The sequence below is a fragment of the Nyctereutes procyonoides genome, unplaced genomic scaffold, assembly GCF_905146905.1.
Source record: "Nyctereutes procyonoides isolate TBG_1078 unplaced genomic scaffold, NYPRO_anot_genome, whole genome shotgun sequence".
Lineage (NCBI taxonomy): Eukaryota > Metazoa > Chordata > Mammalia > Carnivora > Canidae > Nyctereutes > Nyctereutes procyonoides.
Genome location: NW_026575128.1, coordinates 15,609,970 through 15,633,663, shown reverse-complemented (window position 1 = coordinate 15,633,663; position 23,694 = coordinate 15,609,970). Strand labels below are relative to the sequence as shown.

The 23,694-nt window shown below is 48.9% G+C and overlaps 1 protein-coding gene across 3 annotated transcripts; it reads left to right on the top strand.

Moving 5' to 3' along the window:
• Window positions 1-942: 942 nt before the first annotated feature.
• KIF2C (kinesin family member 2C) lies at window positions 943-21,706 on the top strand. Of its 3 annotated transcripts, XM_055342178.1 has the most exons (21): window positions 943-1,114; window positions 1,916-2,010; window positions 5,316-5,417; window positions 5,583-5,631; window positions 8,963-9,085; window positions 11,361-11,483; window positions 12,032-12,132; window positions 12,827-12,922; window positions 13,362-13,416; window positions 13,505-13,667; window positions 14,822-14,912; window positions 15,162-15,225; window positions 15,304-15,395; window positions 16,150-16,292; window positions 17,096-17,300; window positions 17,418-17,528; window positions 18,705-18,772; window positions 19,086-19,191; window positions 19,287-19,400; window positions 20,888-21,011; window positions 21,102-21,706. In XM_055342178.1, exons 1-21 carry the CDS (start codon window positions 1,051-1,053, stop codon window positions 21,182-21,184), a joined length of 2,172 nt encoding a protein of 723 aa, XP_055198153.1. In that variant the 5' UTR covers window positions 943-1,050; the 3' UTR covers window positions 21,185-21,706. The 3 variants fall into 3 exon arrangements, 2 of the variants coding, with proteins under 2 accessions (XP_055198153.1, XP_055198154.1); XM_055342179.1 differs by lacking the exon at window positions 11,361-11,483; XR_008666709.1 differs by lacking the exons at window positions 18,705-18,772; window positions 21,102-21,706 and having other exon boundaries at window positions 20,888-21,000.
• The last annotated feature ends 1,988 nt before the right edge of the window (window positions 21,707-23,694 follow it).

Sequence of the window (23,694 nt, the reverse complement as noted above, 5' to 3'; positions counted from 1 at the left end):
TACCTATTCCATCTTCAAGTTTCTCCAGTGCAGAGCGCGGGCGGGGGTAAGCCCCCGCAGCGTCTCGGCCCCGCGGGTCGGAGGGGAGCAGCAAGTGCAGCGGTCTAATAGCCCGCCACGGGTCCCCTCGGCTTCGCGACCCCGCCCCTCACTATTACTGCGCCCTCCACGGCCTTGTGGGATATGTAGTCTCGGCAAGATTCTTCCGGCGTCTAGGCCCGCCCACCCGCCTGGCCACACCCCCGCCCGCCGGGCGGGAGGGTTCCGGTTGCCGGCCTTCCGCGCCGAGCAGCAGCAGCAGGCAGTGGGAGAGGGGGCCGGCCGGCTCCCAGGGCCCTGGGATCAGGACCTGAGCCGGAGGCAGGCGCCCTTCCATTATTTCCTATCTCCACCGTCAGTTTCCCTCGGGGCACTTACCACAATTCATAATTGTTACTTCTTTTGTTCCCTGTTTATATTAGAAATGTTAGGTCAAGGAGGGCAAGAACTGTATCCTGGTCACTATTATTATCCTTAGCCCCCAGCACTGTCCCGCACGTGGCAGACAATAAACATCCAGGTAATCTGTGTCTCCCAGGCACTTTAAACGTAGTTCCTCATTTAAAATTCGCAGTAACTCCGTGAGGAAGAAAGCGTGCTCCTCACTGTGCAAAGAAGGAAACCCAGAGTCCAGTTTCTAAACTGCCCAAGTTCACTGAGCTAGTAACCGAAGAAGTCGGGATTCGAACCCACGGCTGAAGGAGTGCACAGCCCTCGGTCTCTAACCTTACGCAGGTGCTCAACGCGGCACGCTCGGCGCGGAAGGCCGGCAACCGGAACCCTCCAGCCCGGCGGGCGGGGGTGTGGCCAGGCGGGTGGGCGGGCCTAGACGCCGGAAGAATCTTGCCGAGACTACATATCCCACAAGGCCGTGGAGGGCGCCGGCGACTGGCGGAAGCGAGGTGGGCGGCGGCGTGGTGTTCCCCAGAGAGGCGGGCGCGCGGGGTTTAAATTGCGGCGGTTTGCGCGGCGTTGTTGTGGAGCAGTTGTTTCTCTTCCCGACGACTGCCCATGGACTCGTCGCTTCAGTCTCGCCTGTTTCCCGGTCTCACCATCAATATCCAACGCAGTAATGGTGAGGGGCGGGGTCGCGAAGCCCAGGGGACGCGTGGGGGGTTAGACGGCTGCAGTTGCTTCTCCCCTCCGGACCGCGGGGCCCAGACGCTGCGGGGGTTCCCCCGCCCGCGCCTCGTCTGCGTCTCTGCACTGGCCGTCGGTCTTTTCCACCCGGGTCCGGGGGCCTCCAGCGGCGGTGGATTTCCCCTGCCTGTCCTCGGAAGTGGGCGGGGCTCCCCTGAAACTACCTTGCTTTTGTAGGGACCTCGGCTTCCTGGCCCCTTTACTCTCCTCCAAATATTCCACACTTGCAGTACATCAGGCACTGGGATTCAGGGTTCATCAGGCAGAAAAGACCCTTGGCTCTTCAGGAGCTTACAGTTCTGTCCTTTTTTTTTTTTTTTTTTTTTTTTTTTTTGGTTAAACAGCTGCCGCATCTCTGGCAGGTCTAATACTCTGTCATTAGGAGTCAGACATAACCTTTCAGGAGCGAGATAGGGAAACCCGAGGGCGCCGGACCCTCCGTGCGTGGTGAGGAACAGTGCCTAAGGACTAGAGTGACTCCCTTGCCTAGACCTACCTAAGCTCCTTTGAGTGGAGGTGAGTCCTTATCCCCTCCAGCTCGGTTTCAAGACCTGTTCCCTGCCTGCGTCATCATGTGATGTTCTAAGGGTGAGGTGCCAGGAGGTTTATTTGGCTTTTAGTGTTAAAAAGAAAGAAAAAGGCAGCTGTCCCTTCCTTCAGGTCAACTCCATATTGAGAGTCTCTGTGGGATCCTAAAAGTGGAAAAGATGGGTAACCTGGACCTTTCATACTGTAGGCATAATTCACAGTGCCAATGTAAGGACTGTGAACTTGGAGAAATCCTGCGTTTCGGTTGAATGGACAGAAGGAGATGCCACAAAGGGCAAAGAGGTAAGTTCCATGAGAATGCCTCTACTGCATTTAACACCTTCCTCCCTAAAAGATCTGTGTGAAGGGGCACCTGGCTGGCTCAGTTGCTAGAGCATGTGACGCTTGATCTCGGGGTCCTGAGTTCGAGTCCCATATTGGGCAGAGATTACTTTAAAAAATAAACCGGGGCATCTGTGTGGCTCAGTCAGTTAAGCATCTGCCTTTGGCTCAGGTCATGATCCCAAGGTCCTGGTATGGAGCCCCACATCGAGCTCCCTGCTCAGCGCAGAGTCAGCTGCTCTCTCTCCTTCTGCCCCTCTCCCTCCCCCTGCTCATGCTTGCTCGCTCACTCTCGCTCACCCGCTCTCTGTCTCAAAATCTTAAAAACAAAAAGATCTGTGCGGAAATGGAACTTGTGAGGCCTCGTTGCTGATGTTGCCTTTCTTAAACATGGTCCCCTTTGGACACATTGGGATTTTATTTAGTCAAGCCTGGTCTAAATTGAAGCAATCAACAGTTTCTGGTGTGTTTGTAGAAGACAAGCTGCACAGAATCCTAAAACCTTACTTATGTACACTAGCTTCTGAGCACAAACTACCTATGACATTGACTTCAGGAGGAAAACTGATAACCCAGTTGAGCAGAAAAAGCATTTCTGAAACCAAATAACAGAAAGTATCTGATAAATGGCACAGCTGAATAGTGTTAGAGCAGCTCAGGTGGTAGCTCACTGTGGATGAGCTTGACTTAATGGGGGCATGATGGGTAGGCTTAGCAGAAATAGTGAGCTGGCCCTCATGGGGACTAGTGAAGAAGCTCACTTCAGGCAGTGGAAGGCTCAGGATACTGGACAGTTGATAAAGGAGACCAGAGGGTCTTCATCTCTTGCACTAAGATGTTTAAGATTTTATTCTGCAGGCACTAGCGAGCCTTGGAAAGATTTTGAGAAGAGGAAAGATATGACTAAGGCATTTATGTTTGTTTGTTTAAGATTTTATTTATTTATGCATGAGAGACAGAGAGGCAGAGACACAGGCAGAGGGATAAGCAGGCTCCATGCAGAGAGCCTGATGTGGGACTCAACCCTGGGTCTCTAGAATCACACCCTGGGCGGAAGGCAGCGCTAAACTGCTGAGCCACCGGGGCTGCCGAGCATTTATGTTTTAGAGGCATTGTCGTGTGATATAAAGTTCACCAGGTTAGAAGTATGAAAACCTGGATCCTAGTCTGGGTCTGCCACTATTTTGTGTTCTCAAGCAGGTTTCCAACTCTCTTAAAAATTCAGTTTCCGGGTAGCCCCAGTGGCACAGCGGTTTAGCACCGCCTGCAGCCCAGGGTGTGATCCTGGAGACACTGGATCGAGTCCCGCATCCTCCCTCTGCCTGTGTCTCTGCCTCTCTCTCTCTCTCTCTCTCTCTCTCTCTCTCTCTCTCTCTGAATAAATAAAATATTAAAAAAAAAATTCAGTTTCCTCACCCAAAAATGAGGATGATGATAATATCTTCCTGATGAGGTTGTTGTGAGGATTTATTCAACAGATATTTTTGTGCTGGTTCCAAAATGCCAGATACTACACTGAGGCAGGTGAGATAGACCTGGACCCTCTTTCATGGAGCATAATGTGGTAACACATGAAAGGGACTTGCCTGGCATAGTGCCTTATGGTAGGTATGCAGATATTTAGGGGGTACTTTTGAGAAATAAAAGGACTGAATACTTTACACTATCTGCCCTTGAATCGAGATTCCTAAAATTCTTTTCAACCAGCTGTTTAATAATTCCTTGGGATTTTTGTTCATCAGCTTATTTTTGTTTAGAAATATAGCTCTTGTTGGGCCTCACTCCAGCTCAGATACTGCCTGTGGAATAAGGTCTAAACTTCTTAGCGAGGCATTCAAAGCCTTTTCAGGATCTGACCTCAGTCAGCCTTTTTCTTTGTACCATACACTCTACTTCCAAAGTATGCTGTGCCAGGGGCAAATGGGTCATGGGGTTACAATGCCCACTCTGTGACCATGCCTAGTACCTTGTTGCCTTCACACTGTCACTCTTAACTCCTTCCTGGGATACTCGTCCTGAATCATCAGCATCAGAGTTAATGTCAGAACTAGGGTTAGATCATTGGTCTCCTATGTTGTTTTTCTATGGTTTGTCAGAAACAGGAGTATGTAGTAAAGGTTTGTAGCTGCCCAAGAAACGGGGACAAAAGTGTAGTTACCAAAGTACTTGCCAGCTTTTGTGTTTGGTGATTCTATCTTCGTCTGTCCTGTGCTGCTTTGGTTTCTAGCCCTCTGTGCATAGGATTTCTCCATTAGACTATGAGCTAATTGAAGGCAAAGGCAATGTATGTCTTAATTCATCTTTAAATATTTTCCCCCTACTGCCTTAATTGCATCTAATAAATGTTTAAGTAAGCTAGTTAATAAATATAGGTTGCATATATAAGAGGTAAAGCTGTCATCCTGGAGTACATGCTTCAGCTTTGAAACATCTCAGGAGGGGCAGCCCAGGTGGCTCAGCGGTTTAGCGCCGCATTCAGCCCAGGGCCTGATCCTGGAGACCCGGGATCGAGTCCCATGTCAGGCTCCCTGCATGAAGCCTGCTTTTCTCTCTGCCTTTCTCTGTCTTTCTCTCTCTGTCATGAATAAATAAATATTTAAAAAACTTTTCAAGATACAGATAACCAAGTTGTTACTGTGTTGGTTTGTTGGAACTGCTGTGAAGTATGCTGATGAAGTTTGAGTTGTTCCTGTAGGGTTGCAGGACTCTGGTGATGTAAACCTAGAATTGTGACCTCATTATAGGCATGAGTAGAAGTAGGGAAGGCATGAACAGGCAGCCCTGACTCAGGTAGAAGTTTCTGGGCCCAGTAGAAAATGTAGGTAGACTTAGGGTTAGGTAGCAGCTCTTGGGAACTTGTCCCCGCCCATAAGATCCTGAGGGGCCCTTCATTTTGTCTGTCTCCGGGACAGTTAGAACTTGTTTCCTCCTCCAAGTCAGCCAACAAGAGGTGCTCAGAGACTGTGCCCAGCAGAACAATAGGGGAGCCAAGTGGCCTAGATCTACTGTGGACTACCTGTTTGCCTGTCTGTCTGCCCAGCTCTTTACCTCGTTCTCATCAGTGACGTCTACCATTGGCTTGGCAATCAGAAACTAATATCCATCTAGATGGTAAACTATAACTAAGGACTATTTGTTTATAGCTATTGGTACTTGGTGGAACTTAAAGTTGGTAAATTCTGAATCTAGGGGCAACCTTGGTGGCAGAGATGCACTTGGATTGAAGCTGTATTGTTCCACTGAAACTTTTTATTTGCTCTTTGCAGATTGATTTTGATGATGTGGCCGCAATAAACCCAGAACTTTTACAACTTCTTCCCTTACACCCAAAGGACGATCTGTCCCTGCAGGAGAATGTAACGGTCCAGGTAGATGCTTGTCATCTGGTCAAACCAGTGCCCCAGATGATTTGCTTGGCTTGTTGGCTTTTGCTTACTTGACTGCCTAGGACTTGAGTATAAAACATGGACCTAAGATAGGTCCTTGAACATTGATAGGAGCCATATATTGTGATGGTTTGTTTTGTTTTTCAGAAACAAAAACGCAGATCAGTCCACTCCAAAATTCCTGCTCCAAAGGAAGGTAAATGGATTTCTATTGGCTTTTCATGGGGTTTGTGCCAGGGATAATGTTCGTGGGGCACAGGAAGTTGTGACATAAACTCATTGCTCCACTTTGACAGGTGGCTCTATGTTGGCTGAGTCCTGCCCTGTCTTCTAAGCATTTTCATGAGGAAGAAGCCAACCTACAGAAAGGGAGAAATAGGGAGACTGTAGTCGAAGAGTCCAAAGCTCTATGAGATACTTCACTTATGGGAAATTAATTCTGGAGATCTAATGTACAACATCTGGCCTATGATTAACAACACTCTTGTATACTTAAAATTTTTCTATTAGAGTAGATCTTATATTAACAACAAAGCAGGGCAGCCCTGGTGGCGCAGCAGTTTAGTGCCGCCTGCAGCCCCGGATGTGATCCTGGAGACCCGGGATCGAGTCCCACGTCGGGCTCCCTGCATGGAGCCTGCTTCTCCCTCTGCCTGTGTCTCTGCTTCTCTCTCTCTCTGTGTGTCTCAATGAATGAATAAATAAAACCTTAAAAATAAAAAAAAAATCAAAAATAAAATACAAAACAAGGGGAGCAGGAACAAACCTTAAGAAGTGATGGGTAAGCTTATTGCATTGATTATAATGATAGTTTCATGGGTGTTTTATCTCCAGACATGTTGAGTTTTGAATACATTAAATATCTATAGCCTTTTTTTTTTTTTTTTTAAGATTTATTTATTCACTTGAGAGAGAGCACAAGCAGAAGAAGCAGACTCCCAACTGAGCTGGGAGCCCAACATGAGGCTTGATCCCAGGCCCTAGGGATCACGACCTGAGCCAAAGGCAGATGCCCAACCATTTGAGTCCCCCAAAAAGCCCCAGGTGTTGTTTTTTGTTTGTTTTTTTTTAGATTTTATTTATTTGAGAGAAAGCAAGAAACAGAGCACAGTCAGAGGGGAGGGGCAGAGGTAGAGGGAAGAGCAGACTTCCTGCTGAGCAAGGAACCTGATATGGGGCTTGATCCCAGGACCCCAAGATCATGACCTGAGCTAAAGGCAGATGCTTAACTGACTGAGCCACCCAGGCACCCCAAATATCTACAGCTTTTTGTATTTCAGTCATACTTCGATGAAGTACTTTCTTTTTTTTCTTTTTTTTTTTTTTTTTTTTTTTTAATGATAGTCACAGAGAGAGAGCGAGGCAGAGACACAGGCAGAGGGAGAAGCAGGCTCCATGCACTGGGAGCCCGACGTGGGACTCGATCCCGGGCCTCCAGGATCACGCCCTGGGCCAAAGGCAGGCGCCAAACCGCTGCGCCACCCAGGGATCCCTCAGTCATCCTTCGATGAAGTGCTTTCAGAAAAAAAATAATCCAGTGTTTAGGCCAACCTCTCAGGGACCTGATGCATGTGGGTGATTTGCCAATTCCTGTAGAATCCAGGGCAATAATCGGCCATTAATGGGCTTGTTTTCTTTCCTCGAGAGAACAGTGTGCTTTGGAGTGAGGTGGTAAGCAGGCCTTGAGAAAAGCTAGGTCTGGGCTGTATAATCAACAGTGCTATGGAGCTCTGAAGGTGGGGTGGGATGGGAGGAATAGTAGTGTTGCTTTGAAGTATAGAAGGTTTTCTCTGCAGAAGTAGTTAACATAAACAACTGACTACAGTAGTCTCTAGCTATAGGGGCTGAGGTGGCTATAGGTGCAAAGTGCCCAAGAAATCCAACTTAGGACTCAGAGCCTGCTGTGTCTCGCAGCCTGCATGGCCTATCCCAGCCGGAGGTGATCACTGCCCTGACATGGTCTAAGCTACCACAGGGGCCCAGGAACTACTTGCCAGGAGCTTCAGGTTTGGAGGAGCCCAGGTGAAAGGTGGTACATTTGCAAGCTTGGGCTGGGCCTGAGTGGTGTGGTGCTGGGCCACCTTATTAGCTGTACCATAAGGACCTGCAAGAGAAATGGGAATGGTCTTTATGTATGTCCCCAAAGGACATTGCCACAGCCCCTGTCAGTGAAAAACAATCCTAATAAAGGTACATGCTATTCAGTAGTAGAAATGAAACATGAGATTACCAATCTTTTGAGAAATAGGAAAATTATAATTATCTATGCTCTTAATGAAAGACCTGGATTATACAGAGCCATCAGATCAGCCTAGACTTAGGAGACTCAGAAATTCAGTACGGGGCAGCCTGGGGGGCTCAGTGGTTTAGCACCTGCCTTTGGCCCAGGGTGTGATCCTGGGGTCCTGGGATCAAGTCCTGCGTCGGGCTCCCTGCGTGGAGCCTGCTTCTCCCTCTGCCTGTGTCTCTGCCTCTCTCTCTGTGTCTCTCATGAATAAATAAAATCTTTTTTAAAAAGTTGAAACTTACTTATTTTGTACCGTGTATTCTATTTTCAAGTTTCTGACTTCATAGGTGATAAAGCATTTCTCTTATGGAGGGAAACTATGTGAGTCGGTAGAGTTAATGATTCAAAATGTGACTTAGTTGTTGGTCTCAGTTAGCATTCTTTTAAGATTCCAGAAAATCAGTATAGCTGACCCTGATGATACAGGGATCTGGTGACATGGCCTTCGCCTGGCTCTGTAAAGGATCCTGGAGCAGTAGAAAAAGCCCAGAGTTTGGAATCTGACACTCTTGGGTTCACATACTGGCTCCAACATTTACTAATTGAGTGACAATGAGTAAGCCACTTAATTTCTCTGAGCCTTCATGCCCCCCCCTTCCATCAGATGGGAAGAATGTTATTTACCTTACGGTGGTGTTTTGAAATATGAGAAGATTGGGGGATCCCTGGGTGGCTCACCGGTTTAGCGCCTGCCTTTGGTCCAGGGCACGGTCCTGGAGTCCCGAGATTGAGTTCCCCATCGGGCTCCTGGCATGGAGCCTGCTTCTCCCTCTGCCTGTGTCTCTGCCTCTCTCTCTGTCTATCATAAGTAATTAAATAAGTCTTTAAAAAAATATGAGAAGATTGTACAGTGGTGGGTGTCCCTGCTCTTAAGGCTTAATAGTGCCTCCCCTCCCCCCCCCCCCCCCCCCCCCAGAGATTAGGTCTGGCTCTTCAGAAAGGATTTCGGATTGGCTATAGGATCCCTCCATTTACTCAAGACAGATGTTCTTGTGGGAGATGTCCTTGCTCTTGGAAGCTCTTAGATTGGCAGAACAAACAGTAGTTTTGGGGTCACTAGTACTTGGCCTTTCTAATCTTTCCTTGGATGGAAGGAATGGGAAGTTGGTGGGTGGGGTCCTTTCCTGGTGGTCTGGACCCATCTCTCCCTATAGAGAATCTTGGAGGGCTGCCCCCTAGTGGCCCCCACCGGCCCTTCTGTTCACGCCGCACTGACTGGCCGTCGCCCTTGGTTCTGCAGGTCTCCGCAGCCGCTCCACTCGAATGTCCACTGTCTCAGAGGTTCGCATTACCACTCAGGAGAATGATATGGAGGTAGAGCTACCAGCATCTACAAATTCCCGCAAGCATCTTTCAGTTCCCAGTGAGTAATCAATCTCTTTTCCCTGTGTGAGGTTCTAGAACAGCTCCTCACACATTTCCCTGTCCCTGTTCTGGAGTATCCTGAGATTCCTATACTCCCCCTAACTTCAGTTCTGTTTTTCCCCTACTCCATTGCTCCCTTATTTGGAAATTAGTTTTGCTCTTTTAATTTTATTGAAACATATATATACAGAATGCAAATATATCATTGAGTATATAGTTCACAAACTGAACACACATAACTAACGCCCAGATCACAGAGCATTACCAGCAACCCAGAAGTCCCCCCTCAAACTCCCTGCCAGTTCCTAAGCCCCTAAGGGTACCTATACTCGTGACTTCTGATAGCACAAATTAACCTTTTCCCTTTTGGGACTTTGCATAAATGGAATTTTTATTTTATTTTTTTTTAATTTTATTTATTTATGATAGGCACACAGAGAGAGAGGCAGAGACACAGGCAGAGGGAGAAGCAGGCTCCATGCACCGGGAGCCCGACGTGGGATTTGATCCCGGGTCTCCAGGATCACGCCCTGGGCCAAAGGCAGGCACTAAACCGCTGCGCCACCCAGGGATCAAAATGGAATTCCATAAATGGAATTTTTAAAAATTTTTTAATTGTTAACTTTTATTAGCTAAAGCAGGTGCAGATTTTGTAAGATAAAGTCCTTGCATCTTACGTGTATCAAATTCAGCTCTAATAAAATGAAGGGAAACAAAAGGGTCACAAACAGGTATGGGAAGTAACGAATTATCATAGGATGTACCTTTCTGGGTTGAATCAGTAAGTTTAGTTGTTGCTCAGATTCCTGTCATTCCTGCCTTTTCAGTCTTTGCTCCGGTTAGCCATCCAGGCTGCAAGGCTTTAGAGAAGTTAGAAAGTCCTGGCTTTTCTTCCAAAAGAGTATAAAGTCCTGGCCTGAGAACCCATGCTTGGGTCAAGCCTAAAGTCTTCAGGCTTTTCCTTCATAGTAAAGTCCATACTGAGCTACTCACATACCCTTTAAGATCTAGATTTTTTTTTTAAGATTTTATTTTTTAAAGTTTTTTTTTTTTTAAGATTTTATTTATTTATTCATGAGAGACACAGAGAGGCAGAGACACAGGCAGAGGGAGAAGCAGGCTCCATGCAGGGAGCCTAACATGGGACTCGATCCCGGGACTCCAGGATTACACTCTGGGCCGAAGGCAGGCGCTAAACCACTGAGCCACCCAGGCATCCCCTGTTTCTTTATTTTAGAGAGAGAGAAAAGGGGTGGAGGCAGAGGGAGAGAGAGAATCTCAAACAGACTCCCCTGAAGTAGGGCTCGATCTCACGACCCTGAGACCACAACCAGAGCCAAAATCAAGAGTCAGATGTTCAGGGGGATCCCTGGGTGGCACAGCGGTTTAGCACCTGCCTTTGGCCCAGGGCGTGATCCTGGAGACCCAGGATCGAATCCCACATCGGGCTCCCGGTGCATGGAGCCTGCTTCTCCCTCTGCCTATGTCTCTGCGTCTCTCTCTCTCTCTCTCTCTCTCTCTCTCTCTCTCTATCATAAATAAATTTAAAAAAAATAATAAAAAAATGTTCAGGGCAGCCCCGGTGGCTCAGCAGTTTAGCGCCGCCTTCTGCCTGGGGCCTGCTCCTGGAGACCCGGGATCGAGTCCCACATTGGGCTCCTTGCATGGAGCCTGCTTCTCCCTCTGCCTGTGTCTCTGCCTCTCAATCTGTCTCTCATTAATAAAATCTTTAAAAAAAAAAAAAAAGCCAGATGTTCAACTGACTGAGCCACCCAGGCGCCCCTTAAAGATTTTATTTTTGGGACACCTGGGTGGTTCAGCAGTTAAGCATCTGCCTTTTTCTGCTCAGGGCGTGATCCTGGAGTCCTGGGATCGAGTTCCACATTGGGCTCCCTGCATGGAGCCTGCTTCTCCCTCTGTGTCTCTGCCTCTCTCTGTGTCTCCCATTAATAAATAAAATCTTTAAAAAAATTTATTTGTAACTAATCTCTATACCCAACCTAGGGCTCAAACTTCAAGAGTCACCTGCTCTACTGACTGAGCCAGCCAGGCGCCCAACCTCCCAAGATTTTTGATTCCAAGAGCCAGCCCCTGCAGAGACTGACTGGGTTCAGGGTTATGACTGAAGTGAAGGGAAAAGCCCCAGCTCTGCTCTCAGCCCTTGCTGAGCTAGCACTCAGTTGCATTCCTCCTGGCCCATGACGTGCTTAAGCTCAAAGGAGCACAGCTCTGGTATGCCTGCCTGCTTCTCCATGACTCTTATTCTCCCACAGCTGGCCCCCCTAGGCCCTCCTGCCCTGCAGTGGCTGAAATACCATTGACAATGGTCAGCGAAGAGGTGGAGGAGCAAGTCCATTCCGTCCGAGGCAGCTCTTCTGCAAACCCTGTGAACTCAGGTAGACACGCTGAGCCGTCTGCTGTTCTCTCTAGTGCGGGACACGTCATTACATCCTGTCCCAAACCTGGCCTATTTTGGCACCTGAGTTCAAACCATGTTTGTCACATGGAGGCATGTTTTCCTGTGGCCGTGGCATCAGTCTTTCATAAGAAGTAACCCTGTCCCCACCAGCTGACCGGAGCCCTCTTATGTAGTCGAGATGTTGTCACAGCTCAAGTCTTGGCCAACACCTGAAGAACAGCCCAGAATGACCATCAAGAGCAATTAGGGATGGTGTCCCCTCTTCTGGTTGTTGAGAAAATGCCACAAAGGCATGGAGAGAGCTTCGGTTAGGCCTAGACTTGTGCAGGTCTTTACTTTGCAGGCTTGGCTCTCCCAATAGTCCCACTATTGCTGCTTCTCCTTGCATATGGTCATTTAAGAGCAAGGGTCTAGGGAAGGCCTTGTCCTAAGAAAGGCCAGGACTCAGTACAGTAGCTGAAGAAGAGTAGGCTGGCGGGCCTAGACAGGTAAAAGTGGGCTTCCTTTTTCCCCTTTCCCCCACAGTTCGGAGGAAATCATGTATTGTGAAGGAAATGGAAAAAATGAAGAACAAGAGAGAAGAGAAGAGGGCCCAGAACTCTGAAATGAGAATAAAACGAGCACAGGTACTTCTCTTAGGTCAAGGGTTTTGGACAGTTCTCCTTAACTGCACCTTTACTAGCAACAGAGATACAGTTGGGCCCCAGCATTTTTTTTTTTCTTTTTTTAATGTTACTTACTTGAGAGAGCATGAGTGGGGAGGAGAGGGAGAAGCAGGCTCCCCGCTGACCAGGGAGCCCGACACCAGGCTGGATCCCAGAACCCTGGGATCATGACCTGAACTGAAGGCAGACACTTAACCAACTGAGCCACCCAGGCACCCTGGGCCCCAGCATTTCTTAGGCTTCAGTTCTGATATCTAGAAGATTTAACTGGTTTCTCATTAGGATTCAGAGGAAAAAATAAGATATTTTTGTGAAGACTTCGGGTGAGGAATATTTCATGCTGATAGGCACACCCGTCACAGTGCAGTAGCAATAGAGCAACTGGACAGTTGCCTGCTTCCAGCCCTCCTCTCCCCTACTTATGGGTATGGCATGGGGTGGGGTGGGGGAAGTGCTGCAATGGAATTCCAGTTTGGTGCATTTCCCCTCAATTGGGTTCATTGTTCCAAGAAAGTAAGATGGGGGGGGGGGGGGCTTTGTCACCTGAAGTGCTGTGTCCATAATATAAAGAGCTGTTGCTGATGCTGCTTAGCACTGAGCTCTGAAAGCAATTATGTGTCAACAGTCCATCCTTTTTCGCCCTTGTCCCAAACAGGAGTATGACAACAGCTTTCCAAACTGGGAATTTGCCCGGATGATTAAAGAATTTCGGACTACTTTGGAATGCCATCCACTTACTATGACTGATCCTGTAAGTAAACCCAAAGGGCTTCTACTTCTTCCTGACTAAATGTACAATTAAGAGACAGATCTCCCCTCTAAGGGAGTGAGAGCCTGTAGGAACCTCCACTCACCCTTGAAGTATTTTCAGCTTTTGGCGGACTGGAGCTAGTAAGGCTAGATGAGAGTCTGATCTCCCAAACTCCCACATTCCTCGCTTCCATAGGTTGGCTAGATCCTTACTAATAATCATGGAAGTAGCACTGAAACCCGTAGGCAACAGAGTGAGAAAACTGGGAAGGAAATTCAGAACTGCCGCTGTGCTCCAGAGTAACAAATGGTCAAGGCAGGGGTCCTAGGATCAGGTTGTGGCCCCTGAGTGGACTGGATGTGGGATCAGAAGAGGAGGGCTTCTTTCACTATTGCTCTGACCTTTTGCTGGTTGGTTGTCTTATCTCATCCTTCTGAAGATCGAGGAGCACAGGATATGTGTCTGTGTGAGGAAACGTCCACTAAATAAACAAGGTAAGCCCTGATCGATCAGGAGGAGGCTCTGGACTGACCGTGATTCCGTGTCCAGGAATCATCCCCTGAAATAACTCTCCTTCTGCAGAATTGGCCAAGAAAGAAATTGATGTGATTTCCATTCCCAGTAAGTGTCTCCTCTTGGTCCACGAGCCCAAGTTAAAAGTGGACTTAACGAAGTATCTGGAGAACCAAGCCTTCTGCTTTGACTTTGCATTTGATGAAACAGCTTCAAATGAAGTTGTCTACAGGTTGGTTTCTCGCCTCTTTTTTCCTTTCCCCAGCCTTCCTCTTTTCAATGTGGGACATTGTGGTAACACTACTCACGGCCGCACTGAACTCTGAGGCCCTTCCTGGCCTGGCCTCCTTGTATTTTCTTAGGATCAGCCATCCCCAAGCTAGCTCTAGCTCCAACTCTGACTCCTGGGCACCAGGAAGACCCAGTTTGGGCTTGTCACATCCCATTTTGCATCGGTAGTAACCCATCCTTGAATGGGACAGAAGTGAGGTACTACCCATTGCGCTCCTCTGAGGCTGGGCTGGACAGGCTGTAGGGGCTTTTCCAGCGTCTTGTGTGGCCACCCTGCTCCCTACTGAGGTTAGCAGACTCAGAAAACACTAGGACTGCTTTGGCTTAATATAGCACCCACTAGCCTTATGTGATTTTTGCTTTTTGTTTGTTATTCAGAGTTTTATTTTTTTAATCTTTTTTCAGAGTTTTATTTTTAAGTAATCTTTGTACCTAACATAGGGCTTGAACTCACAACCCCAAGATCAAGAGTCATATGCTCCACTGACTGAGCCAGCTAAAGGCTCTCCATCATGTGACTATCTTTTTTTTTTTTTTAAAGATTTTATTTATTCATGAGAGACACACAGAGAAAGGCAGAGACACAGGCAGAGTGAGAAGCAGGCTCCATGCAGGGAGCCCAATGTGGGACTCGATCCCGGATCTCCAGGATCAGGCCCTGGGCCGAAGGCAGGCGCTAAACCGCTGAGCCACCCAGGGATCCCCATCATGTGACTATCTAAATAATAAACAAAATTAAGAATTTCCTTTCTTTTTTTTCCTTAAACTCATGACCCTGAGATCAAGAGTCACATGCTCTACCAACTGAGCCAGCCAGGCATCCCAGAATTCAATTCTTTAGTCATACTAGCACATTTTAAGTGCTTAATGACCACATGTGGCAGCAGCTGCTATTAGAAGCATTTCTATCATCACAGAAAGTTGTTTTTAAGAGTCATTTACAGGACGCCTGGGTGGCTCAGTGGCTTAGCATCTGCCTTTGGCACAGGGTGTGATCCTGGAGTCCTGGGATCTGCAGTAGAAGAGCAGCAGGACCACATTCTAGGAAGCACATTCTGGGGAGAGATAAATATTCTCTTCTATGCTTTCTCCTAGGTTCACAGCAAGGCCACTGGTCCAGACAATCTTTGAAGGGGGAAAAGCAACCTGTTTTGCATATGGCCAGACAGGAAGTGGCAAGACACATGTGAGTATTCAGGCCTGGCTGGGAACAAACCTGCCCATGGTGTCATACCGGGTCCCTAAAAAAGAAGCAAATAAGTTCCTTGCAGAAGGTTCCCTTGGTACAGATGCCCCTGCTCTTGCTGTGCCAGATGCCTTAGCTGGTGCAGCTTCTCAGCTGTGGTACGGTGGCTCACTGTGGCAGTGGAGCCTGTAGGGCTCTGGCCTAGGCCTGGAGCCCTTTACCACAGTTTTCTGCCCCTTCCCTTTGCAGACGATGGGTGGAGACCTGTCTGGGAAAGCCCAGAATGCATCCAAAGGGATCTATGCCATGGCCTGTAAGTACTGTGTTGTGCCACAGTGGGGTTGGGCACAGACAGGCAGGTTGCTGACTTAACCCAAGCTCTCTCCCATAGCCCGAGACGTCTTCCTCCTGAAGAATCAGCCCCGCTACCGGAATCTGGGCCTGGAAGTCTATGTGACATTTTTCGAGATCTATAATGGGAAGGTAACTAGCTGCCAGGGAGCCGCTGTTTATACCACTGGGGTCCCTGAACTTTCCAAATCCGTGAGATTAGTTAGAAATTGTAGAAACCAAACAACCTATGGGCTGCCAAACCTTTGATGGGCTGCTCTGCCCTGGCATCTGATGGTGCGATGGGGCCCAGACTCAGCAGGTGTGACAGGAACACTCCTCAGGCCTCCCTCCCACATGGGAAGTTTGCCCTGTGTGTACCCTGTTCCTCCTTTGACCCACCCCCTTTATAACCTTCCTACCCTTCCCCTGATCATGCATGTTCCTTCTCATGTTCATATTCTCTTTCACTCTCTCCTCCACCCCTGACACTCTGTACCTTCCATTGCCACTTCTATATTGTGTTTTTGCAGAGTTGCCTTTCCCAGAGCAGGATCTTAATAATAATAGCTAATGTTGATTATCGGTATGGTATCATGTGCTAAGCACTCGTCTCAACTCATTCAGTCATTACAATAACCTATGAGGAGGTATTACCGTCATTATTCTGCAGATGAGGAATAAGTCCGGGTCCAGGCTCCCATAGCTGGCAAAGTAGCAGAGTCCTAGCAAGCTTGAGGGCAGCCCCGTTCTGCTTTCAAGTGGACTGCCCTCCACCCAGCTTCGCTTCTTTCTGCCTTCCCTCCTGCCAGCCCTTCTCTAACCTGGGACAGGCCCAGAGGGATGGGGTGTTGGGTGGGGTGCCTGTCACCTGATGGTTTTAGCCTCGTTCCCCTGCCTGGCACAGCTATTCGATCTGCTCAACAAGAAAGCCAAGCTGCGTGTGCTGGAGGACGGCAAGCAGCAGGTGCAGGTGGTGGGGCTGCAGGAGCACCTGGTGAACTGTGCCAACGATGTCATCAAGATGATCGACTTAGGCAGTGCCTGCAGGTCAGAGTCCTGGGGAGGGGAGGGGACCTCCTGATGCCTGGTTCAGGTGACAGACTCTCGCCCTGAGCCCATTGCTGTTTCCACACAGCACCGCCACTCTCCGAAGTTTTTTGAGCGCTATGAGGGCCCCTGCCTTGATGACTCTCAATAGGACAGATGACCCAGGGCCGGAGGCTCATCAGGAGCAAGTCAAAGTGTCTTAAGTCTAACCAGTGCAGATATATTTTCAGGCTCTTACCCCAAAGCATGCTTTCTGACTTCTCTAGGTTTTTCCTTGCTGTTCCCTCCCTCTGTGGTAGGAAATAGGAGCTCTGGGTCTGTTCTAGGCTGGAAGTGGTGGGATCATAGCTTCTATATAGACTTAAGGAAATGCTCTTCCACCCGGCATGGTACAATGGGATGCTGGGTGACTTACAGAGGCCCGGGGAGGGGGCTGGCCTCCTCCTCAGGGCCCTCAAGCTTTGACAAGTGGTTCATGATGACCCCTACTCCCCATGTGCCCAGGAACACCGGCAACTCCTCCTTCCTCGTGTGTTGTTGGGCCCTCAGGTCTAAGACCCTAGCACAGAGTCCAGTATTTTCACTACCAGGAAAACTTGCTAAGTCCAGAACTAGAGGGAGAGCTGCTGCCTAGGGAGGACAAAACTGAAGTCTGGGTAGGATACAGGACTGTTCAGAGTCCTGACCTGTGCCCCTTGTACCAGAGAGCTTAGTGCTATGGAATGGGGTGGCTTGAACTCTGGGGAGCCACAGTGGCTGGTAACCTCACAGGCTCATACCTTTTCTTTGCTTTCCATTGACAGGACCTCTGGGCAGACATTTGCCAACTCCAACTCATCCCGCTCCCACGCCTGCTTCCAGATTCTTCTTCGAGCCAAAGGGAGAGTGCATGGCAAGTTCTCTTTGGTGGATCTGGCAGGGAATGAGAGAGGTGCAGACACTTCCAGTGCTGACCGGCAGACCCGCATGGAGGGTGCAGAAATCAACAAGAGTCTCCTGGCTCTGAAGGTAGCAGGGCCTAGCCAGAGGTGGTTGGCCTGGAGGGCTTCTGGCTGAGGGGGAGAGGGAATAGGTGGCTCCAAAGAACAGAAGGGACCTCAGTGGCTCCTGCTGTCTGCCCCACAGGAGTGCATCAGGGCCCTCGGACAGAACAAGGCTCACACCCCGTTTCGAGAGAGTAAGCTGACACAGGTGCTGAGGGACTCCTTTATCGGGGAGAACTCAAGGACCTGCATGGTGAGTAGGGTCACTTTGCAGGAGGTGTAGGATGACACTGAGTTGTAAAAATTTATTTGAGAGAGAGAACATTAGCATGCGTGAGTAGGAGGGAGAGGCACATGGAGAAGGACAGAGAATCTTCTAGCAGACTCCTCACCAAGTGCAGAGCCCAATGTGGGGCTTGATCCCAGGACCCTGAGCCCAAATCAAGAGTAGGATGCCAAACTGACTGCACCACCCAGGCACGTCCCCTCCACACCGATGCCTTAGTACCAAGTTCCTCTTTACCTATTTGAGAAGGAAGGAAAGAAAAAAAAAAAAAAAGGAAGGAAAGGATCTGTTCTCTTTACTGTATATCTGGGCAGCTCTTGGTTTGGGGATGGTCAGTACTCCCTGGTATAATGGGGCCCCAGAATTCAGAAGAAGGGCCATGGGAAAGCAGGAGAAATTCTCATCTCTTCTATGGCTTCCTTTAGGTTCATTGGCTCCCAGCTTTGTAAATAGGAAAGGGCTATGGTTTGTTTTTTGTTTTTTAATGAGAGAACGTTAGTGGACTGGGAAGGCATGGGGTAGAGGGAGAAGCAGACTCCCCGCCAAGCAGGGAGCCTGATGCAGGACTCTATCCCAGCACCCTGGGGTCATGACCGGGGCTGAAGGCAGATGTTTAACTGACTGAACCGCCCAAGGCCATGGCCTTGAATGACTTTTGTTCCCTTCCTTATTTTCTCTATAAGCCCTGCTAGCTAGGGTCTGCCCTCCTTCCTCTCCAGGGAATCTCCTCCTCTTCCCTGCCTACTAGGGAAGGTGGGAAGTTCTAACTAAGCTCTAAACCATCATTCAAAAAAAAAACAAAAACAAAAAACACCATCATTCCTGAGCCTTGGTGAATGGAAGGTTCCAGCAGTAGCCACAAAGCCTTGAGATATGACCTTGGTGAGAAGGACAATAAAGAGATAAAGCAACGGGGTAACCAGATGCACCTTAAAAGGCAGGGGACCAGTTTTCAAGATGCCCTAATTTTCACTGCCCATGGGGCAAGTTGCCAGGCACAGAGTAGGTGCTTAATTAACTCCCTGCTCCAATACTGTGTGGGTGTCAGCAGCTCATAGACAATGCCTGGCAGTCTCCAGCAGCAATCTGGTGCCCTTACCCTCTGATCCCTAACCCTTAACCACCTATTTACCCCTTTTGCAGATCGCCATGATCTCACCAGGCATAAGCTCCTGTGAATATACTTTAAACACACTAAGATATGCAGACAGGTACTGGTACTCGTGGCCAGTGGGATGGGGAGAGGGGTGCAGGAGGGAGGAAAGGAAGAGAGGAAGCTCTGGATTCACAGGGCCTATTCTATATTCTCTGTGACTCAGTGAATCTGAAACTTGGGAGTTCAGACATGATGCTAGTTGCTTTGTCCCCTTGCCCTTTCAGGCCTTGGTTGGGCGCCAGCATGGGTCCTCTAGGCCAAAATCAAAGCTGCTACTCCCCTTGAACCACGTGGCCGATGGTGCTACAGTCTTGTGAGTGCCAAGAAGGCTCCTATGGGATCTGACACCTTCTTGTTTTCTTCCTCAGGGTCAAGGAGCTGAGCCCCCACAGTGGGTCCAGTGGGGAGCAGCCAGTTCAAATGGAAACAGAAGAGATGGAATCCAGCTCTCATGGGTCCCTGATCTCAGGCAATGTAAGGTGTAGGGTGGGGCCAGGCAGAACAGAAACATGGCCTGCTGAGACGGGACTTAGGCCACACTGTTGTACCTCTCCTTTTGGCCCCTTCAGTTCTCCAAGGAAGATGAGGAACTATCTTCCCAGATGTCCAGCTTTAATGAAGCCATGTCTCAGATCAGAGAATTGGAGGAAAGGGCTATGGAGGAGCTCAAGGAGATTATACAAGTGAGGAGCTGGCCCTGGCTAGGGTGGGATTGGATATACACCCTCACAGGCCCTCAGTAGTGCTCAGCACCATTCCTTGAACGTGACTGGGCTTTGCTCCCACGGGTCTTCAGATAGGGATGGCATGAGGCAGGCCTCCACCTACCATTCCTTCATTCTCCCATCTATTCATCTAGCTATTCTAGAACAACAAATTACCATACCCACCCCCACCCCCCCAGCCTGGCCCACACAGGCTTGCCTCCTCCATTATACTAGCTGGAGTTAGTGTCTCTCCTCTGTCCTCCTGATTGAAATTTTGGAGGGTGACTTTAATATGCAAAGACCTTGATTTATTTATTCAGTGAGTGAGTGAGGAGTACTTCCTATATGTCAACCACTGTGCTGAAACCAAGGACCAAAAACATGAGGTATGGGTAGTACGCCCTAAAATAAGACCAGATCAGTCCTGACTCTTCTATTTATAAGCTGATTTCCTTACGAAAGTCATTTATCATCACTAGGCCTCAGTTTCTTCATCTCTAAAATGGGCAAGACAGGAGAGTTGCATCTGAGGATTAGGCAGTGTGCAGCATGTAGCAAGTGGTAGATGCTGGTGCTGCTGTGACTCCTGCTGCAGGAGGGGAGGGTGAGGGGAGGCCAAAGTGCACTCTGCCAGTAGGGTGCTTAGGGTGCAGCACAGAAAGGAGTGTGGGCCACTTAGAACCAAGGAGGGAACATGAAGAGTGAGCATTTAAGCATGTCCTCCCTGGAGTGCTCAGGGTTACAGACGTGTGAAAGGACATGGTACTTTCAGGAAGAATGAGAGGTTCGCTCTGGTCAAGCAAAAGCAGTGAGCAGATGATGGAGATGAAGTCTGTGGCTGTGTCAGCAAGATCTGATGCTAAAGGACCTATGGTTCACTCCGAACACCTGGACTTGGTTATGAGGGCAGTGGATGCCTTTGAAAGGAGTAAAGCAGAGTGTGGTGGGATCAGATGACCTGGTCTTCTCAGAGCTTTAGATACAATGTGGAGCTTGGTTTGGGAACGTGGGAGGGCATGAGTGGAGGCACTTAGAAGTTAGCAGTTAGGAGATTAAGAGTTCAAGAGAGGTGTTGGTGCCTAGATGGAGTGTGGCCGGGGCCTAGACTGGAGTGAGGACGTGAGACTCAGGTACCAGTTAGGGGCAAAATTGGTAGGATCTGGGGATACTGGGGATAAGGAGGGTTAAGAATAAAGTTGTTGCTCTCATTTCTGACTTGGTATTAAGACAGATTGTGACATTCATTTGATGTGGGGAGAGAGGGACAGTTCAAGGTGGGAAAGAGGATGAATTCAAGCTGAAGATAATCTGCCGGAGGAGGTCCAGAGGTAGAGTACAGGCTATGGCTGGAGGAATGAGCATCTGGTGTGTGTTGTCTGCTTTGGAGGGTAGGGGCCCAGGAAGGATTTGCTAAATTGGTTGGGTCATTTCTGAGTGGACAAGCTTCCCCCATGTCACTGCAGCAAGGGCCAGGCTGGCTTGAGCTCTCCGAGATGACTGAACAGCCAGACTATGACCTGGAGACCTTCGTGAACAAGGCAGAGTCTGTCATGATCCAGCAAGCCAAGCACTTCTCAGCCCTGCAAGGTGGGTGTGGCTGGAGATGGGGCCTCCGCCCTGAGGGAGAGGGGCCTCTGAGATACTAACCCCGAGTGCACCACCACCCCTTCCTTCCAGATGTCATCAAGGCCTTGCGTCTGGCCATGCAGCTGGAAGAGCAGGCCAGCAAACAAATAAGCAACAAGAAACGGCCCCAGTGACGACTGCAAATAAAAGATCTGTTTTTCACACCTAGCCTCTTCCCCTCCTCTTCCCTCCCCAGCAAACTTTGGGCACCTGGTGGGTCTAGTCAGGGTCTGGGACAGGCTTTGGTAAATGCCAAGTATGGGGGCAGCTGGGGAGGGGGTCAAAGTGATGTAGGACACTACTTCTCATCTTTGCTCCTTGGATGGCTACAACCGAGAAAAAGGAAAGACCTTTTACTTATCCTGGGTGTTGCCCTCTCTCCAGGAGGAGAAGACTCTGGTAGAAAGTTTTCCTTTGGATGGCCTTCTGCCTATGTGGACTGGCGACTGGTGGAGGGCCCCCCCCCCCCCCCCCCGCCGGTCTCTTCCTGGCTCTGGGAAGAGGGAAGGAGCCTTTAGTCCAGCTGTCTGCTGGCTCTGGCCTGCCATACATGCCCTTGGTTCATGCACTATGTCTTGTAATTTAAAAAAAAAAGTCTTTGGGATCTCTTCCTTCCCTGGTGTTTTATGTGTCTAGCAATAAAGAGGAAAAAAATCCGTCTGTTGAGTGGTGTACAGGAAGGTCTTGAAAACTTAGAAGTTTGCCAGGTGGACTAAGAAACCAAGCATTAAAAAAAGAGAAACCGGGATCCCTGGGTGGCGCAGCGGTTTGGCGCCTGCCTCTGGCCCAGGGCGCGATCCTGGAGACCCGGGATCGAATCCCACGTCGGGCTTCCGGTGCATGGAGCCTGCTTCTCCCTCTGCCTGTGTCTCTGCCTCTCTCTCTCTCTCTCTCTCTCTCTCTGTGACTATCATAAATAAATAAAAAATTTAAAAAAAAAAACCTTTAAAAAAAGAGAAACCAAGCATAGAGGATGGACAGTTTGGGAGCTGGAGGATTCCAGATTGTCATGGAACATTAGTTATCTGAATAGTAATATGCTACTGAAACCTGCCAGACAACCAAATGTGTGTTCTAGAAAGGCCTCCGGAAGATGGGTGGGGCTCATGGGGCATATGGGCTACTGCAGAAACCCTAGAGAGGAGTTGGGTTGAACAGACTAGGCCTGGCTCTCCCAGCCTCTGTTACTTAATTTGTAAAACAGGCACAGTCTCTGCCTCATTAATGAGTGGAAGGTGCCATTCAGTAACCAATTATGGCACCTGGCTTCAGAAATTCAGCTGAAAAAAATGTTTTTCAGCTGAATCAAGTTCACAAAGCTGGCACTAGCTCTGAGGCCTTAAAAGCTTCCAGGTAGGGATCCCTGGGTGGCGCAGCGGTTTGGTGCCTGCCTTTGGCCCAGGGCGCGATCCTGGAGACCGGGGATCGAGTCCCACGTGGGGCTCCCGGTGCATGGAGCCTGCTTCTCCCTCTGCCTGTGTCTCTGCCTCTCTCTCTCTCACTGTATGACTATCATAAATAAAATAAAAATTAAAAAAAAAAACTTCCAGGTACTTAACACCCCCCCCCCCGCCTTATCTGTGAAATGCCACCAAAACCCACCTCACAGAATTGGAGAGATTACTTGAAGACCTTACCAGACCTTCTCACCTGGAATACTATGTGCATCACAAACAGGACCAGCCAGGGACATCCTTAAAAGGCATCCCTTGCTTCGAGCCCTTTAATAGCATCCCTTCACACAACAGATAAATTCAGAATGTCCTACTGTGGCCTAGTCAGCTCCGTGCTCTATTGGTCCAGTTGGAATGCAGTTTGGGCAGAACAGTTTGGAGGTTAAAAGCCCAGCTTCTGAAGCCACACATCATTCTGTGACTGCAGAACTTTATGTGGGTTTAACATCTCTGTGCTGTGACATGGGGATAATACTGGCATAGAGGTGTTAGGAAGATTGAGTTGACATACACAAAGTAAACTGCTGTGCCACTGGGGCTGCCCAAAAAGGTTTTATTTATTTACTCATGAGAGACACAGGCAGAGGGAGAAGCAGGCTCCATGCAGGAAGTCCGATGTGAGACTCGATCCTGGGTCTCCAGGATCATGCCCTGGACTAAAAGCAGTGCTAAACCACTGAGCCACCTGGACTACCCTTGTTTATTTTTTTTTAATATTTTATTCATGAGAGAGAGGCAGAGACAAGCAGAGGGAGAAGCAGGCTCCATGCAGGGAGCCCAATGCAGGACTCGATCCCGGGACTCCAGGATCACGCTCTGGGCCAAAGGCAGGCACTAAACCGTTGAGCCACCCAAGGGTCCCCCCCTTGTTTATTTTTAAATAACAGCTTTATTGAGATATAATTCACATACTATAAGCTTCACCCTTTTAAAATTCATAGGAAGGGCACCTGGGTGGCTCAGTGGGTTAAGCTTCTGCCTTTGACTCAGGTTATGATCCAGAATCCTGGGATTGAGCCCCGGCATCAGATTCCCTGCTCAGCACAGAGTCTGCTGCTCACTTTCCCTCTGCCTCTCCCCCTGCTCATTCTCTCAAATAAAATCTTTTAAAAAATAAAATTCATATACTATAAATTCAGTGGTTTTGATATATTCATTTAATTGGGCAACCTCAGGGCGCCTGGGTGGCT

Excerpts from the sequence above, each read along its gene's own strand:
- KIF2C (XM_055342178.1), top strand. The coding sequence starts at position 1,051 with ATGGACTCGTCGCTTCAGTCTCGCCTGTTTCCCGGTCTCACCATCAAT. Across the intron at positions 13,417-13,504 it reads ACGTCCACTAAATAAACAAG|AATTGGCCAAGAAAGAAATT; the intron begins GTAAGCCCTGAT and ends CTCCTTCTGCAG. Across the intron at positions 13,668-14,821 it reads TCAAATGAAGTTGTCTACAG|GTTCACAGCAAGGCCACTGG; the intron begins GTTGGTTTCTCG and ends GCTTTCTCCTAG.